The sequence below is a fragment of the Triticum urartu genome, chromosome 1, assembly GCF_003073215.2.
Source record: "Triticum urartu cultivar G1812 chromosome 1, Tu2.1, whole genome shotgun sequence".
Lineage (NCBI taxonomy): Eukaryota > Viridiplantae > Streptophyta > Magnoliopsida > Poales > Poaceae > Triticum > Triticum urartu.
Genome location: NC_053022.1, coordinates 372,473,503 through 372,491,108, shown reverse-complemented (window position 1 = coordinate 372,491,108; position 17,606 = coordinate 372,473,503). Strand labels below are relative to the sequence as shown.

Genomic DNA, 17,606 nt, shown 5'->3' with positions numbered 1-17,606 from the left:
ACTTATTACGCAGCGGGTACCGGTGTGCCGTACGAGTGTACGCCAAGTCGCCAATGGCATAACATGCGATCACTGACAAGATGTCATTTTTATAGTAGGAAGCACGTAAGGCAATGCCACTAAATTCCTCCATGATTCGCTCCTCAAGCCATGCCCATGTGACCTTGCTAGCTCAAACACGGAATACTGTACAGGTTGAGCGGCCATTGTCGCCGATCGCGTCGTCGTTCCCACTTCAGTTTTGCCCACTGCCCTGCCTATAAAATCCCCCGGCAATGCCGATCCATCCGGCCATCAGACCACAGCTGCCGAGTTACTTGACAAGTGCCACTGGCTACTAGTGCAAGTATGGCTCGGGTCTCTGCCAATGCAGTTGCACTTGTTGCACTCGTCTCCGTTCTTCTCACGTATGGCTGCTGCGCCCAGTCGCCGCTCAACTACACCGGCTCCTTGGCCAAATCCTCCAAGGCTAGCTGGTCATGGCTCCCTGCCAAGGCCACATGGTACGGCGCGCCTACCGGCGCCGGTCCCGATGACAACGGTACGTGCGTACGTGCATATGCTCCGGTGGTGGCCGGCGGCGCATGCTAATGTCAACTTAGGATAGTTAATAACAATGTCGATCGATCTGTGCAGGTGGTGCTTGCGGCTACAAGCACACTAACCAGTACCCGTTCATGTCCATGACTTCCTGCGGCAACGAGCCCCTGTTCAAGGACGGCATGGGCTGCGGCGCCTGCTACCAGGTACTACGTGTACATGATAAATTAATTACACTACAGCGCCGACGCTGATGCTAGTCATTACACTAGATTAGTCAAAGCTAACAGTACGTAGCTCCGTTCACACTGATGAAATACGTGGGTAGCAGTCTCGGCTCAGAAAAACATGTTACGTGTAGCGCATTAGTTGACTTTCTGCTTGTTTTTCCAGATACGATGCGTCAATAACAAGGCCTGCTCCGGCAAGCCGGAGACGGTCATGATCACCGACATGAACTACTACCCTGTGGCCAAGTACCATTTCGACCTCAGCGGCACGGCGTTCGGCGCCATGGCGAAGCCCGGCCAGAACGACAAGCTCCGCCACGCCGGCATTATCGACATCCAGTTCCAAAGGTCCGTAACTTCTCTGGCACAACCTTGACCACAGTAGTACGTACTCCAAGCAAACCCTTGGGGCTCTGGTCACTGATCAGCTCCGCTCGTGCATGCATGCAGGGTGCCATGCAATCATCCGGGCTTGAACGTGAACTTCCACGTCGAGCGGGGCTCCAACCCCAACTACCTGGCCGTGCTGGTGGAGTTCGCGAACCGGGAGGGCACCGTGGTGCAGATGGACCTCATGGAGTCAAGGAACGGCCGCCCGACGGGGTACTGGACGGCGATGCGCCACTCGTGGGGCGCCATCTGGCGGATGGACTCCAGGCGCCGGCTGCAGGGCCCCTTCTCTCTCCGCATCCGCAGCGAATCCGGCAAGACGCTGGTGGCCAAACAAGTCATCCCGGCCAACTGGAAGCCCGACACGAACTACCGTTCCAACGTCCAGTTCCGTTGATTGCTCCGAGCTTCCGATTGATCGACGAAGACGTTGATTAATTCGGTACAGTGTGAATGCAAAGTATATTGTTGAATTTTACTTACTACGGGGTATATGTTGCGTCATCGTGCGTGTAGCTCGAAGATATGTGTGGGAATGGAAGGAGGCTTTAGCATGGGCAGCCTGGCCCAAAAGCCTAACATCCAGGCCGGGCTTCTGTCTAGTGGAGTAGTATCCACGTGCTACCCAGCCCACTATCACCAGATTCACAGCTTGAATCTGATATATTGTAATTAATCAGGTTTATCCATATGCATTATGGGATACCAATTGTGTATTCAGTCTGTCTCAAAAAAAAATGTGTATTCAGTCAATCAGATGCTCCCATCATTTCTAAAAGTCCTAGTTTGCTATTGGTGAATTGACGTTGTGACATATATTTTTTTAAATACGGAGGCAAAGATTTGCCACATCATTAGGGATGCCGGTAAGTCCCAATCGTTCAGGATTTGACCATGAAAAAATGAACGTTTTTCGTGTTAATTTATGTTTGCTGACTATGGCAAGTTTAGTTAGTAAGCATGGCAAATTTACACTCGGTTCATTTTTTGCCGGGAAATTATCATGCTCTTAAAAAATGTCATCATCGCGTCAACTAAAATCGCAATAAAAACTTTCAATTTATCATGGTCAAAATCCAAACGTTCAGGATTTATCTTTTTTGTTCATTAAATTAGAAGTTAGACAAGAGTTTTAAGACACAAGGCCAAGAGGCCAAAAATTACAAAGCCACTACTCTCGAGGCAAAATCTGACCCAAGTATTTCGCACCAGCAATGACCGAAAGCCTTGCCTCATTATTATTTTTTGCAAGACCCTGGAACTCTGCTCGCCCCAAATTGCCCTATTCTAACATAAACCAAGAGAAAGGCTACATGGTGTACACCCCTTTCGAAGCCAATCAAAGCCCTAGATGGTGTGGGGCCCATGACCAGCGCTTCTTGCAAAACTGCGTGAGGAAGGGTCAGAAAACCTCCACCTGCATGTGGCCCTAATACATGCACAAAAAGGTGGTGTAAGGTGGTATATCACCTTTTCAAAGCCGCTCAATGGGCCAGATGATGTGGACCCATAGATTTGGTTTTCGCCCATAACCACGCGGGTGGGTTTGGAAACTGTTTCCAAATTCACGGTTTCTGGTGTTGAGAGAGAATGTGATTGAAATATAGTAAATGCAAAGCCTAAATTTTTTAGGAAACACAATATAATATTAATTATCCAAACTAATATAATAACAATAAAAACTATTGAAGTTGAGTAGCCCAAAAACGATACTCGACTTACCGGTTAAAAGCCAAGTGTAGCCTAAAAAGTCGTTCGGCTTACTAGTTAGAAGTTGAGTGTAGCCTAAAAAGTCGGTCGGTTTACCGGTTAGAAGCCAAGTGTAGCCTAAAAAAGATACTCGGATTACTAGTTATAAGTCGAGTGCAATAGCAGACAATCTCTGCGTATAGTTGGTGGGAGGGACTTAGCGACAACCCCCCCACCCTCGTGCCCTTTCTCTCCATCTCTTTTCCTCTTTACCCCCCCCCCCCCCCCCCCCCCCCCCACACACACACACGTGCACTACCCCCTCCTCCATGGTCGGCGCCCCACCGCCTTGCTCACCCGTCCTGACCCATTTTTGCCCGTAGCCATAGCCGTTTGATTCTGATGCTGTCCGGCATGCTCCGATGCCATGGTAATTACGTGGTTCCTCCTCTCCTCGAGCTCTACCTCTTCCTCCACACCGATTTGTTCTCTTCTCCCCTATATTCGCTAGTGATGCATTTCTACCTGTCAGCGTTTCGTTGTGTCCCTGCTCAACCTTCTACGTGATGCTTGTCGGTGCTCCTACTGCTCGTTGGTGTGATCATACTCGAGCTGTTGCGCTGATATACCACAACCGTAGTGTGGTTGTTCCTCTACCTCAGCTACAACTCAGGCTGGTGAGCTCTCCTCTTTTCTTACTCCTACTCCTATCTGTGGATTGGTGGTGTTGTTCTAGGTCCATAGATGTCATGTGATTTGGATCCTATTACATGGCTTGGTGAATGGTATGTTCTTGCTCTTGTTGATCTAATATCATTTGGTTTAGGAGTATTAGTACAATGCTCATGCATTGCTATGATGCCATGAAAAATGAGAAATTGCCACTGGCTTAGGAGATCTTCAAAATATGATGGTGTCTTGTGGTAGTTGCATGGTTCTTGATTAAAAGAGAGCGTGCATATACTAAAAGAACATGCTGCAATCGATAAAGAGCCCTGGGCAACCATAGTAGGCCCTTTGCAAGATTTACAGTGAGATAATATTAGTTTTGAAACATAGGCGAACGGGTGTGAGTAAGTTGAATGCACAAGATCGTGGCTTATGTAGGAGGACAACATCTATCGCCATGTTGAACTATAATTTGTTTGCCCTCTTCTGCTGACATGGAATCAAAAGAATTGGTTGGATAGAGAAACTAAAATCAAGACCATGATTTGAATTGGAATGACATACTTCCATTTATAGCTTGTGCGTTTTACAATAGTGTTATTCTCACACTAGGGTAGAGCACATTAGTTTATTTGGGATATGTCTCAAACCTAGTAAAAGTAACATTTGTTTAGTTATGTCTCTTGGAAGATTGTTATTTCTAGATATGGTTACAAGTGCATTTGTTTATTTTTCTGTCCCCACCTACAAACTCGCCACCAACTCCAATCTTTATAAGTAGGAAAGAAATTTATGTCGAAGTGCGGGGGTTTAGGGCCACAGGCAAGGTTGTCTCGCAATTCTATAACTTTACGATCCAAGCTAATCCTTCTGATTCTACGATTTTGGTTCATAGAATCTATGTTTCTACGATCCTAATAGTTAAGATTCAACGATTTACTATCTTGCCATTAGAGCTCCTATCCGATTCGGGTTCACAATTCCGACAACTTTGGCCACAAGTTTGCGTCGATATTCAATATGTGTGTTAAATTTGAGTCCGATGGTTCTCCCATTGGAAGAGACGTTCTCAAAGGAAGGATAATGGCTGTTGTTATAGGGGGTCGTCATTCCCGTTCTCCTCCTATGAGACCTTGGTAAAGCAAGAGGAGAATTGGAAGGAAGATCAACACCGATGGTCGAACTAACAGTGAGTGAGTGTCCATCATATATACAACCAATTGAGAGATGAGATATGTTGTTCTAAGAGGAAGGCTACCGAATGTTGTCGTAGGGGATCATTGCTCCTCGTATCTTCCTCTGAGACCTTGGTAAAGTATAAAGAGGCGAGAGTAACGACCGCCACTGATAATCAAAATACTAGGCCGAGAGTGCCCCATCATATATACCACCACTTGAGAGGGGGGAGTTGTTGAAAGGAGCATCGATGGACTAAAAGTCAACCCACATGCTGAATAGTCGACCTTTCTACTAAAGAGAGAAAGTGATAGGGTTGTGTATTCATCACTTCTTATTTAATGTTGGAAAAATCAAGTTTGACACCGGGACCGTTGTCATACGGGGTTCCTGCAGGAGGATGGCGCTGTGTTTCCCTCCCGCGAGCGGGTTTCGTGGGGGTTGAACTCCGGGGGTTGTGCCCCCTCGCCGCCGAGATGACCTGTGATGGTGATCATTTGTGGCTCGACACGTTCGATACCCAAGAGCTTGTCACGTGTGCGTATGATGCGGTGGCTTGCATGTATGGGCAGGGCCCAACCGACCTCAAATTCTCCAAAGATACCAAGGATGCAACATCCTTTCCCCTCCTTATTGTATGTACTCCCACAATGAGGAGAAGGCACGTAGACTGGCCAAGATGGATGAGGTGGCCATGACTAAGTACACCGAGGTCAATAACCAGGCCGTGGCAACCAAGCTTGAATTCTGGGATAGTAAGCAGAAGGACTAGAGGAAGAATGAGGACTAGATGGATGCGATAATTTCCGTGCAAATTCGTAAGACTTTCGATGATCTTGATGAAGGAAATATGCCCTAGAGGAAATAATAAAGTTGTTATTTATATTTCCTTATATCATGATAAATGTTTATTATTCATGCTAGAATTGTATTAACTGGAAACTTAGTACATGTGTGAATACATAGACAAACAGAGTGTCCCAAGTATGCATCTACTTGACTAGCTCGTTAATCAAAGATGGTTAAGTTTCCTAGCCATGGACATGTGTTGTCATTTGATGAACGGGATCACATCATTAGAGAATGATGTGATGGACAAGACTCATCCGTTAGCTTAGCATAACGATTGTTCAGTTTTATTGCTACTGCTTTCTTCATGACTTATACATGTTCCTCTGACTATGAGATTATGCAACTCCCGAATACCGGAGGAACACCTTCTGTGCTATCAAACGTCACAACATAACTAGATGATTATAAAGATGCTCTACAAGTTTCTCCAATGGTGTTTGTTGAGTTGGCATAGATCGAGATTAGGATTTGTCACTCCATCTATCGGAGAGGTATCTCTGGGCCCTCTCGGTAATGCACATCAATATAAGCCTTGCAAGCAATATGACTAATGAGTTAGTTGCGGGATGATGCATTACGGAACGAGTAAAGAGACTTGCCGGTAACGAGATGGAACTAGGTATTGAGATACCAACGATCGAATCTCGGCAAGTAACATACCGATGACAAAGGGAACAACGTATATCGTTATGCGGTTTGACCGATAAAGATCTTCGTAGAATATGTAGGAGCCAATATGAGCATCCAGGTTCCGCTGTTGGTTATTGACCGGAGATGTGTCTCGGTCATGTCTACATAGTTCTAGAACCCGTAGGGTCCTCACGCTTAACGTCCGATGACGATTTGTAATATGAGTTATGTGATTTGATGACCGAAGTTTGTTCGGAGTCCCGGATGAGATCGGGGACATGATGAGGAGTCTTGAAATGGTCGATAGGTAAACATCGATATATTGGAAGGCTATATTCAAACATCGGAAAGGTTCCGAGTGATTCGGGTATTTTTGGGAGTACCGGAGAGTTACAAAAATTCGCCGGGAGAAGTATTGGGCCTTATTGGGCCATACAGGAATAGAGGAGGTAGGCCAAAGGGAAGGAGGCGCCCCCCCATGGGTGTGAATTGGACTAGGGGAAAGGGGGCGGCGCCCCCCTTGCACTTTCCTACTCCCTCTCTCTTTCCCTCTTTCTTCTCTCCTACTCCGAAAAAAGAAAAGGGGAATCCTACTAGGACTTGGGAGTCCTAGTAGGACTCCCCACACTTGGTGCGCCCCCTCTAGGGCCGGCCTCCTCCTCCTCCCTCTTTTATATACATGGGAAGGGGACACCCCAAAGGCACAACAGACAATCTCTTAGACGTGTGCGGTGCCCCCCTCCATAGTTACACACCTCGGTCATATCGTCATAGTGCTTAGGCGAAGCCCTGCGCTGGTAACTTCATCATCACCGTCACCATGCCGTCGTGTTGACGGAACTCTCCCTCGGCCTCAACTAGATCAAGAGTTCGAGGGACGTCACCGAGCTGAACGTGTGCAGATCGCGGAGGTGCCATACCTTCGGTGCTAGGATCGGTCGGATCGTGAAGACGTTCGACTACATCAACCACGTTGTCATAATGCTTCTGCTTACGGTCTACGAGGGTACGTGGACAACACTCTTCCCCTCTCGTTGCTATGCATCACCATGATAGATCTTGCGTGTGCGCAGGATTTTTTTTGAAATTACTGCATTCCCCAACAGTGGCATCCGAGCCGGGTTTATGCGTAGATGTTATATGCACGAGTAGAACACAAAGGAGTTGTGGGCGTGGGTATATACACATTGCTTGCCGTCACTAGTTGTTTCTCAATTCAGCAGTATTGTTGGATGAAGCGGCCCAGATCGACATTACGCGTACGCTTACGCGAGACTGGTTGTACCGATGTGCTTCGCACATAGGTAGCTGATGGGTGTCAGTTTCTCCAACTTTAGTTGAATCAGATTCAATGAACAAGGTTCTTTCTGAAGATCAAAAATCAATCACTATACCGCGTTGTGGTTTTTGATGCGTAGGTAAGAACGGTTCTTGCTAAGCCTGTAGCAGCCACGTAAAACTTGCAACAACAAAGTAGAGGACGTCTAACTTGTTTTTGAAGGGCATGTTGTGATGTGATATGTGTTGGGGAACGTAGCAGAAATTCAAAATTTTCTACGCATCACCAAGACCAATCTATGGAGAAGTCTACCAACGAGGGAAGGAGAGTGCATCTACATACCCTTGTAGATCGCTGCGCGGAAGCGTTCAAGAGAACGGGGTTGATGGAGTCGTACTCGTCGTGATCCAAATCACCGATGATCCTAGTGCCGAACGGACGACACCTCCGTGTTCAACACACGTACAGCCCGGTGACGTCTCCTACGCCTTGATCTAGCAAGGGGAGAAGGAGAGGTTGGGGAAGACTCCATCCAGCAGCAGCACGACGGCGTGGTGGTGGTGGAGGAGCGTGGTACTCCAGCAGGGCTTCGCCAAGCACCGCAAGAGACGAGGAGGGAGAGGGGTAGGGCTGCGCCAAGAAGGAGAGGAACTCATCTGTTGGCAGCCCCAAGTCCTCAAGTATATATAGGGGAGAGGGAGGGGTGCGCCCCACCTAGGGTTCCACCCTAGGGGCGGCGGCTAGCCCCAATCCCATCTAGGGTGGCGGCCAAGTGGAGGGGGAGAGGGAGGCGCACCAGGCATGGGCCTTAAGGCCCATCTGCCCTTAGGGTTTGCCCCCTATTCCCTTTAGGCGAATGGGCCTTTGTGGGGAAGCGCCCCAGCCCACTTAGGTGCTGGTCCCTTCCCACTATTGTCCCATGTATGCCTCCGGGGCTGGTGGCCCCACCTGGTGGACCCCCGGACCCCTCCGGTGGTCCCGGTACACTACCGGTGATGCCCGGAACACTTCCGGTGGCCAAAACCATACTTCCTATATATTAATCTTTACCTACGGACCATTCCGGAACTCCTCGTGACGTCCGAGATCTCATCCGGGACTCCGAACAAAATTCGGTAACCACGTATATCTATTCCCTATAACCCTAGCGGAACCTTAAGTGTGTAGACCCTACGGGTTCGGGAGTCATGCAGACATGGCCGAGATAACTCTCCGGACAATAACCAACAGCGGGATCTGGATACCCATGTTTGCTCCGACATGTTCCACGATGATCTCATCGGATGAACCACGATGTCGAGGATTCAATCAATCCCGTATACAATTCCCTTTGTCTAGTGGTACGATACTTGCCCGAGATTCGATCGTCGGTATCCCGATACCTTGTTCAATCTCGTTATCGGCAAGTCTCTTTACTCGTTCCGTAACACATCATCCCATGATCAACTCCTTGGTCACATTGTGCACATTATGATGATGTCCTACCAAGTGGGCCCAGAGATACCTCTCCGTTTACACGGAGTGAAAAATCCCAGTCTCGATTCGTGCCAACCCAACAGACACTCTCGGAGATACCTGTAGTGTACCTTTATAGCCACCCAGTTACGTTGTGATGTTTGGCACACCCAAAGTATTCCTACGGTATCCGGGAGTTGCACAATCTCATGGTCTAAGGAAATGATACTTGACATTAGAAAAGCTTTAGCATACGAACTACACGATCTTTGTGCTAGGCTTAGGATTGGGTCTTGTCCATCACATCATTCTCCTAATGATGTGATCCCGTTATCAACGACATCCAATGTCCATGGTCAGGAAACCGTAACCATCTATTGATCAACGAGCCAGTCAACTAGAGGCTTACTAGGGACATGGTGTTGTCTATGTATCCACACATGTATCTGAGTTTCCTATCAATACAATTCTAGCATGGATAATAAACGATTATCACGAACAAGGAAATATAATAATAACCAATTTATTATTGCCTCTAGGGCATATTTCCAACAGTCTCCCACTTGCACTAGAGTCAGTAATCCAATTCACATCGATATGTGATTAACACTCAAGGTCACATCCCCATGTGACTAACACCCAAAGAGTTCTGGGTTTGATCATGTTATGCTTGTGAGAGAGGTTTCAGTCAACGGGTCTGCAGCATTCAGATCCGTATGTACTTCGCAAATTTCTATGTCATCTTGTAGATGCAACTACTACGCTACGTTTGGAGCCATTTCAAATAACTGTTCTACTTGGAGCTATTCTAAATTGTTGCTCCATTATACGTATCCGGTATCTCTACTCAGAGCTATTCGGATAGGTGTTAAGCTTGCATCGACGTAACTCTTTACGTCGGACTCTTTATCACCTCCATAACCGAGAAACATATCCTTATTCCTCTAAGGATAATTTAGACCACTATCTGGTGATCTACTCCTAGATCACCTTTGTACCCTCTTGCCAAATATGTGTCAAGGCACACATCAGGTGTGGTACTCAGCATGGCATACCGTATGGAGCCTATGACAAAAGCATAGGGGATGACCTTCGTCCTTCCTCTTTCTTCTGCCGTGGTCGAGCTTTAAGTCTTAACTTCATACCTTACAACTCAGGCAAGAACTCCTTCTTTGACTGATCCATCTTGAACACCTTCAAGATCATGTCAAGGTATGTGCTCATTTGAAAGTACCATTAAGCATTTTGATCTATCCATATAGATCTTGATGCTCAATGTTCAAGTAGCTTAATCCAGGCTTTCCATTGAAAAACACTTTCCAAATAACCCTATATGCTTTCCAGAAATTCTACGTCATTTCTGATCAACAATATGTCAACAACATATACTCATCAGAAATTCTATAGTGCTCCCACTCACTTCTTTGGAAATACAAGTTTATCATAAACTTTGTATACACCCAAAAACTTTGATCATCTCATCAAAGCATACATTCCAACTCCGAGATGCTTATTCCAGTCCTTAGAAGGATAGCTGGAGCTTTGCATACTTGTTAGCATCTTTCAGGATTAACAAAAACCTTCCGGTTGTATCACATACAACCTTTCCTCAAGAAAATCGTCGAGGAAACAATGTCGTTGTATCACATACAACCTTTCCTCAAGAAAATCGTCGAGGAAACAATGTTTTGGCATCCTGTCTGCAAGATTTCATAAATAATGCAGTAATCGCTAATATAATTCCAACAGACTCTTAGCATCGCTACGAGTGAGAAAGTCTCATCGTAGTCAACTCCTTGAACTTGTCGGAAAACATATTAACGACAAGTCGAGATTTCTTAATGGTGATACTTACCATCATTGTTCGTCTTCCTTTAAAAATCCATATGTACCTAATAGCCTTACGACCATCAAGTAGTTATTCCAAAGTCTACACTTTGTTTTCATATATGGATCCTCTCTCGGATTATATGGCCTCGAGCCATTTTGGAATCCAGGCCCACCATCGCTTCTCCATAGCTCGTAGGTTCATTGTTGTCTAGCAACATGACTTCCAAGACAGGATTACGTACCACTCTGAATTAGTACGCATCCTTGTCATCCCACGAGGTTTGGTAGTGACTTGATCTGAAGTTTCATGATCACTATCATAAGCTTCCACTTCAATTGGTGTAGGTGCCATAGGAACAACTCCCTGTGCCCTGCCACACACTAGTTGAAGAGACGGTTCAATAACCTCATCAAGTCTCCACCATCCTCCCACTCAATTCTTTCGAGAGAAACTTTTCCTCGAGAAAGGACCCGATTCTAGAAACAATCCCTTATTGCTTTCGGATCTGAGACAGGAGGTATACCCAACTGTTTTGGGTGTCCTATGAAGATGCATTTATCCGCTTTGGGTTCTAGCTTATCAGCCTGAAACTTTTTCACATAAGCATTGCAGCCCCAAACTTTTAAGAAATGACAGCTTAGGTTTCTCTAAACCATAGTTCATACGGTGTCATCTCATCGGAATTACGTGGTGCCCTATTTAAAGTGAATGTGGTTGTCTCTAATGCCTAACCCATAAACTATCGTGGTAATTCAATAAGAGACATCATGGTATGCATCATATCCAATAGGGTGCAGTTATGATGTTCGGACACACCATCACACTATGGTGTTCCAGGCTGTATCGGTTGTGAAACAATTTCCACAATGTCTTAATTTTGTGCCAAACTCGTAATTCAGATATTCATCTCTACGATCATATCATAGACATTTTATCCTCTTGTCACGACGATGTTCAACTTCACTCTGAAATTACTTGAACCTTTCGATAATTCAGACTTATGTTTCATCAAGTAAATATACTCAGTATCTACTCAAATCATCTGTGAAGTAAGAACATAACGATATCCACTACATGCCTCAGCACTCATTGGACTGCGCACATCAAGATGTATTACTTCCAACAAGTTGCTTTCTTGTTCCATTTTACTGAAAACGAGGCTTTCAGTCATCTTGCCCATGTGGTATGATTTGCATGTCTCAAGTGATTCAAAATCAAGTGAGTCCAAACGATCCATCTGTATAGAGTTTCTTCATGCATATCTACCAACAAACATGGTTCGCATGTCTCAATCCTTTAAAAAATGAGTGAGTCCAAAGATCCATCAACATGGAGCTTCTTCATGTGTTTTATACCAATATGACTCAAATTGCAGTGCCACATTTGTGTGGTACTATCATTACTATCTTATACCTTTGGCATGAAAATGTGTATCACTACGATCGGGATGGTATTATTCAAATAAACAGAGTAACCATTATTCTCCCTAAATGAATAACCGTATCGCGATAGACATAATCCAATCATGTCTATGCTCAATGCAAACACCAAATAACAATTATTTAGGTTTTAATACCAATCTCGATGGTAGAGGGAGCGTACGATATTTGATCAACCTTGGAAATACTTCCAACACATATCGTCATCTCACCTTTTAGCTAGTCTCCGTTTTTTCCGTAGCCTTTTGTTTCGAGTTACTAACACTTAGCAACCGAACCGGTATCTAATACCCTAGTGCTACTAGGAGTACTAGTAAAGTACACATTATAATGCATATCCAATATACTTCTGTCGACCTTGCCAGCCTTCTCATCTACCAAGTATCTAGGGTGGTTCTGCTTCAGTGACTGTTCCCTTATTACAGAAGCACTTAGTCTCGGGCTTGGGTTCAACTTTGGGTTTCTTCACTAGAACAGCAACTGATTTGTTGTTCCATGAAGTATCCCTTTCTTGCCCTTGCCCTTCTTGAAACTAGTGGTTTTACTAACCATCAACGATTGATGCTCCCTTTTGATTTCTACTTTTCGCGGTGTCGCGAATAGCTCAAGGATCATATCTATCCCTGATATGTTATAGTTCATCATGAAGCTCTAGTAGCTTGGTGGCAGTGACTTTGGAGAACCATCACTATTTCATCTGGAAGATCAACTCCCACTCGATTCAAGCGATTGTTGTACTCAGACAATCTGAGCACAAGCTCAAGATTGAGCTTTTATCCCTTATTATGCAGGCTAAGAAAATCGTCGGAGGTCTTATACCTCTTGACGTGGGCACGAGCCTGAAATCCCAATTTCAGTCCTTGGAACATCTCATATGTTCTGCGATGTTTCAAAAACGTCTTTGGTGCCTCAATTCTAAACCATTTAACATTACGCACTTAACTATCATGTAGTCATCAAAACGTGTATGTCAGATGTTCACAACATCCACAGACGACGTTCGAGGTTCAGCACACTGAGCGGTGCATTAAGGACATAAGCCTTCTACTGTCTGCAAAAATGCTACTATCAACTTTCAACTAATTTTTCTCTAGGAACATATCTAAACAGTAGAACTGAAGCGCGAGCTACGACATAATTTGTGAAGACCTTTTGACTATGTTCAGGATAATTAAGTTCATCTTATGAACTCCCACTCAGATAGACATCCCTCTAGTCATCTAAGTGATTACATGATCCGAGTCAACTAGGCCGTGTCCGATCATCACGTGAGACGGACAAGTCATCATCGGTGAACATCTTCATGTTGATCGCATCTTCTATACGACTCATGTTCGACCTTTCGGTCCTCCGTGTTCCGAGGCCATGTCTGTACATGCTAGGCTCGTCAAGTTAATCTAAGTGTTTCGCATGTGTTCCGAGGCCATGTCTGTACATGCTAGGCTCGTCAACACCCGTTGTATTCGAACGTAAGAATCTATCACACCCGATCATCACGTGGTGCTTCGAAACGATGAACTTTCGCAACGGTGCACAGTTAGGGAGAACACTTCTCTTGAAATTTTAGTGAGGGATCATCTTATTTAAGCTACCGTCGTTCTAAGCAAATAAGATGTATAAACATGATAAACATCACATGCAATCAAATAGTGACATGATATGGCCAATATCATATTGCTCCTCTTGATCTCCATCTTCGGGGCTCCATGATCATCATCGTCACCGGCATGACACCATGATCTCCATCATCATGATCTCCATCATTGTGTCTCCATGAAGTTGTCTCGCCAACTTATTACTTCTACTACTATGGCTGCCGGTTAGCAATAAAGTAAAGTAATTACATGGCATTGTTCAATGACACGTAGGTCATACAATAAATAAAGACAACTCCTATGGCTCCTGTCGGTTGTCATACTCATCGACATGCAAGTCATGATTCCTATTACAAGAACATGATCAATCTCATACATCACATATCATTCATCACATTCTTCTTGGCCATATCACATCACATAGCATACCCTGCAAAAACAAGTTAGACGTCCTCTAATTGTTGTTTGCATGTTTTACGTGGCTGCTATGGGTTTCTAGCAAGAACGTTTCTTACCTACGCAAAAACCACAACGTGATATGCCAATTGCTATTTACCCTTCATAAGGACCCTTTTCATCGAATCCGATCCGACTAAAGTGGGAGAGACAGACACCCGCTAGCCACCTTATGCAACTAGTGCATGTCAGTCGGTGGAACCAGTCTCACATAAGAGTACGTGTAAGGTCGGTCCGGGCCGCTTCATCCCACAATGCCGCCAAATCAATATTGGACTAGTAACGGTAAGCATATTGAACAAAATCAATGGCCACAACTACTTTGTGTTCTACTCGTGCATAGAAACTACGCATAGACCTAGCTCATGACGCCACTGTTGGGGAACGTAGCAGAAATTCAAAATTTTCTACGCATCACCAAGATCAATCTATGGAGAAGTCTACCAACGAGGGAAGGAGAGTGCATCTACATACCATTCTAGATCGCTACGCGGAAGCATTCAAGAGAACGGGGTTAATGGAGTCGTACTCGTCGTGATCCAAATCACCGATGATCCTAGTATCGAACGGATGGCACCTCCGTGTTCAACACACGTACAGCCCGGTGACGTCTCCTACGCCTTGATCCAGCAAGGGGAGAAGGAGAGGTTGGGGAAGACTCCATCCAGCAGCAGCACGACGGCGTGGTGGTGGTGGAGGAGCGTGGTATACTCCAGCAGGGCTTCACCAAGCACCGCAAGAGACGAGGAGGGAGAGGGGTAGGGCTGCGCCAAGAAGGAGAGGAACTCATCTGTTGGCAGCCCCAAGTCCTCAAGTATATATAGGGAGAGGGAGGGGTGCGCCCCACCTAGGGTTCCACCCTAGGGGCGGCGGCTAGCCCCAATCCCATCTAGGGTGGCGGCCAAGTGGAGGGGGAGAGGGAGGCGCACCAGGCATAGGCCTTAAGGCCCATCTGCCCTTAGGGTTTGCCCCCTCTTCCCTTTAGGCGCATGGGCCTTGGTGGGGAAGCGCCCAACCCACTTAGGGGCTGGTCCCTTCCCACTATTGGCCCATGTATGCCTCCGGGGCTGGTGGCCCCACCTGGTGGACCCCCGGACCCCTCCGGTGGTCCCGGTACACTACCGGTGATGCCCGGAACACTTCCGGTGGCCAAAACCATACTTCCTCTATATTAATCTTTACCTCCGGACCATTCCGGAACTCCTCGTGACGTCCGGGATCTCATCCGGGACTCCGAACAACATTCGTAACCACGTATATCTATTCCCTATAACCCTAGCGTCATCGAACCTTAAGTGTGTAGACCCTACGGGTTCGGGAGTCATGCAGACATGACCGAGATGACTCTCCGGTCAATAACCAACAGCGAGATATGGATACCCATGCTGGCTCCCACATGCTCCACGATGATCTCATCGGATGAACAACGATGTCAAGGACTTAATCAATCCCGTATACAATTCCCTTTGTCTATCGGTATGATACTTGCCCGAGATTCGATCATCGGTATCCCGATACCTTGTTCAATCTCGTTACCGGCAAGTCTCTTTACTCATTCCGTAACACATCATCCCGTGATCAACTCCTTGATCACATTGTGCACATTATGATGATGTCCTACCGAGTGGGCCCAGAGATACCTCTCCGTTTACACGGAGTGACAAATCCCAGTCTCGATTCGTGCCAACCCAACAGACACTTTCGGAGATACCTGTAGTGTACCTTTATAGCCACCCAGTTACGTTGTGACGTTTGGCACACCCAAAGTATTCCTACGGTATCCGGGAGTTGCACAATCTCATGGTCTAAGGAAATGATACTTGACATTAGAAAAGCTTTAGCATACGAACTACACGATCTTTGTGCTAGGCTTAGGATTGGGTCTTGTCCATCACATCATTCTCCTAATGATGTGATCCCGTTATCAACGACATCCAATGTCCATGGTCAGGAAACCGTAACCATCTATTGATCAACGAGCCAGTCAACTAGAGGCTTACTAGGGACATGGTGTTGTCTATGTATCCACACGTGTAACTGGGTTTCCTATCAATACAATTCTAGCATGGATAATAAACGATTATCATGAACAAGGAAATATAATAATAACCAATTTATTATTGCCTCTAGGGCATATTTCCAACAATATGGTCAAGACATGATACTAAATTTTATTGTATGAGATGATTATGTTTTATAACACAGTTACCGACAACTGGCAAGAGCCATATGGTTGTCCCTTTATTGTATGAAATGCAGTCGCCATGTAATTGCTTTACTTTATCACTAAGAGGTAGCGATAGTCGTAGAAGCAATAGTTGGCGAGACGACAATGATGCTTCTATGGAGATCAAGGTGTCAAGCCGGTGACGATGGTGATCATGACGATGCTTTGGAGATGAAGATCAAAGGCACAAGATGATGATGGCCATATCATATCACTTATATTGATTGCATGTGATGTTTATCCTTTATGCATCTTATTTTGCTTAGTTCAGCGGTAGCATTATAAGATGATCTCTTACTAAATTTCAAGGTATAAGTGTTCTCCCTGAGTATGCACCGTTGCTACAGTTCGTCGTGCCGAGACACCACGTGATGATCGGGTGTGATAAGATCTACGTTCACATACAATGGGTGCAAGCCATTTTTGCACATGCAGAATACTCGGGTTAAACTTGATGAGCCTAGCATATGCAGATATGGCCTCGGAACACTGAGACCGAAAGGTCGAGCGCGAATCATATAGTAGATATGATCAACATAGTGATGTTCACCATTGAAAACTACTCCATCTCACGTGATGATCGGACATGGTTTAGTTGATATGGATCACGTGATCACTTAGATGATTAGAGTGATGTCTATCTAAGTGGGAGTTCTTAAGTAATATGACTAATTGAACTTTAATTTATCATGAACTTAGTCCTGATAGTAATTGCATATCTATGTTGTAGACCAATAGCTTGCGATGTAGCTTCCCGTTTAATTTTGATATGTTCCTAGAGAAAAAGAAGTTGAAGGATGATAGTAGCAATGATGCAGACTTGGTCCGTGATCTGAGGATTATCCTCATTGCTGCACATAAGAATTATGTCCTTGATGCATCACTAGGTGATAGACCTATTGCAGGAGCAGATGCACACGTTATGAACATTTGACAAAGCTCGGTATGATGACTACTTAATAGTTTAGTGCACCATGCTTTACGGCTTAGAACCGGGACTTCAAAAACGTTTTGAATGCCGTGGAACATATAAGATGTTCTAAGAGTTGAAATTGGTATTTCATACTCATGCCCGTGTCGAGAGTTATGAGAACTCTGACAGTACGTTTCCTACAAGATGGAGGAGAATAGCTCAACCGGTGAGTATG

General features: G+C 45.4%; 1 protein-coding gene across 1 annotated transcript; it reads left to right on the top strand.

The window, feature by feature from the left end:
* Nucleotides 1–280: 280 nt before the first annotated feature.
* Nucleotides 281–1,913, top strand: LOC125534027 (expansin-B2-like). The gene is made up of 4 exons (XM_048697338.1): nt 281–541; nt 637–746; nt 934–1,118; nt 1,221–1,913. Exons 1-4 carry the CDS (start codon nt 349–351, stop codon nt 1,555–1,557), a joined length of 825 nt encoding a protein of 274 aa, XP_048553295.1. The 5' UTR covers nt 281–348; the 3' UTR covers nt 1,558–1,913.
* Nucleotides 1,914–17,606: the final 15,693 nt, after the last annotated feature.

What these genes read in the sequence shown, in the direction of transcription:
- LOC125534027 (XM_048697338.1), top strand. Translation starts at nt 349, where the DNA reads ATGGCTCGGGTCTCTGCCAATGCAGTTGCACTTGTTGCACTCGTCTCC. An exon ending in GCTGCGGCGCCTGCTACCAG is followed by an intron (nt 747 to 933) that starts GTACTACGTGTA and finishes TTGTTTTTCCAG; the next exon opens with ATACGATGCGTCAATAACAA. An exon ending in ATCGACATCCAGTTCCAAAG is followed by an intron (nt 1,119 to 1,220) that starts GTCCGTAACTTC and finishes GCATGCATGCAG; the next exon opens with GGTGCCATGCAATCATCCGG.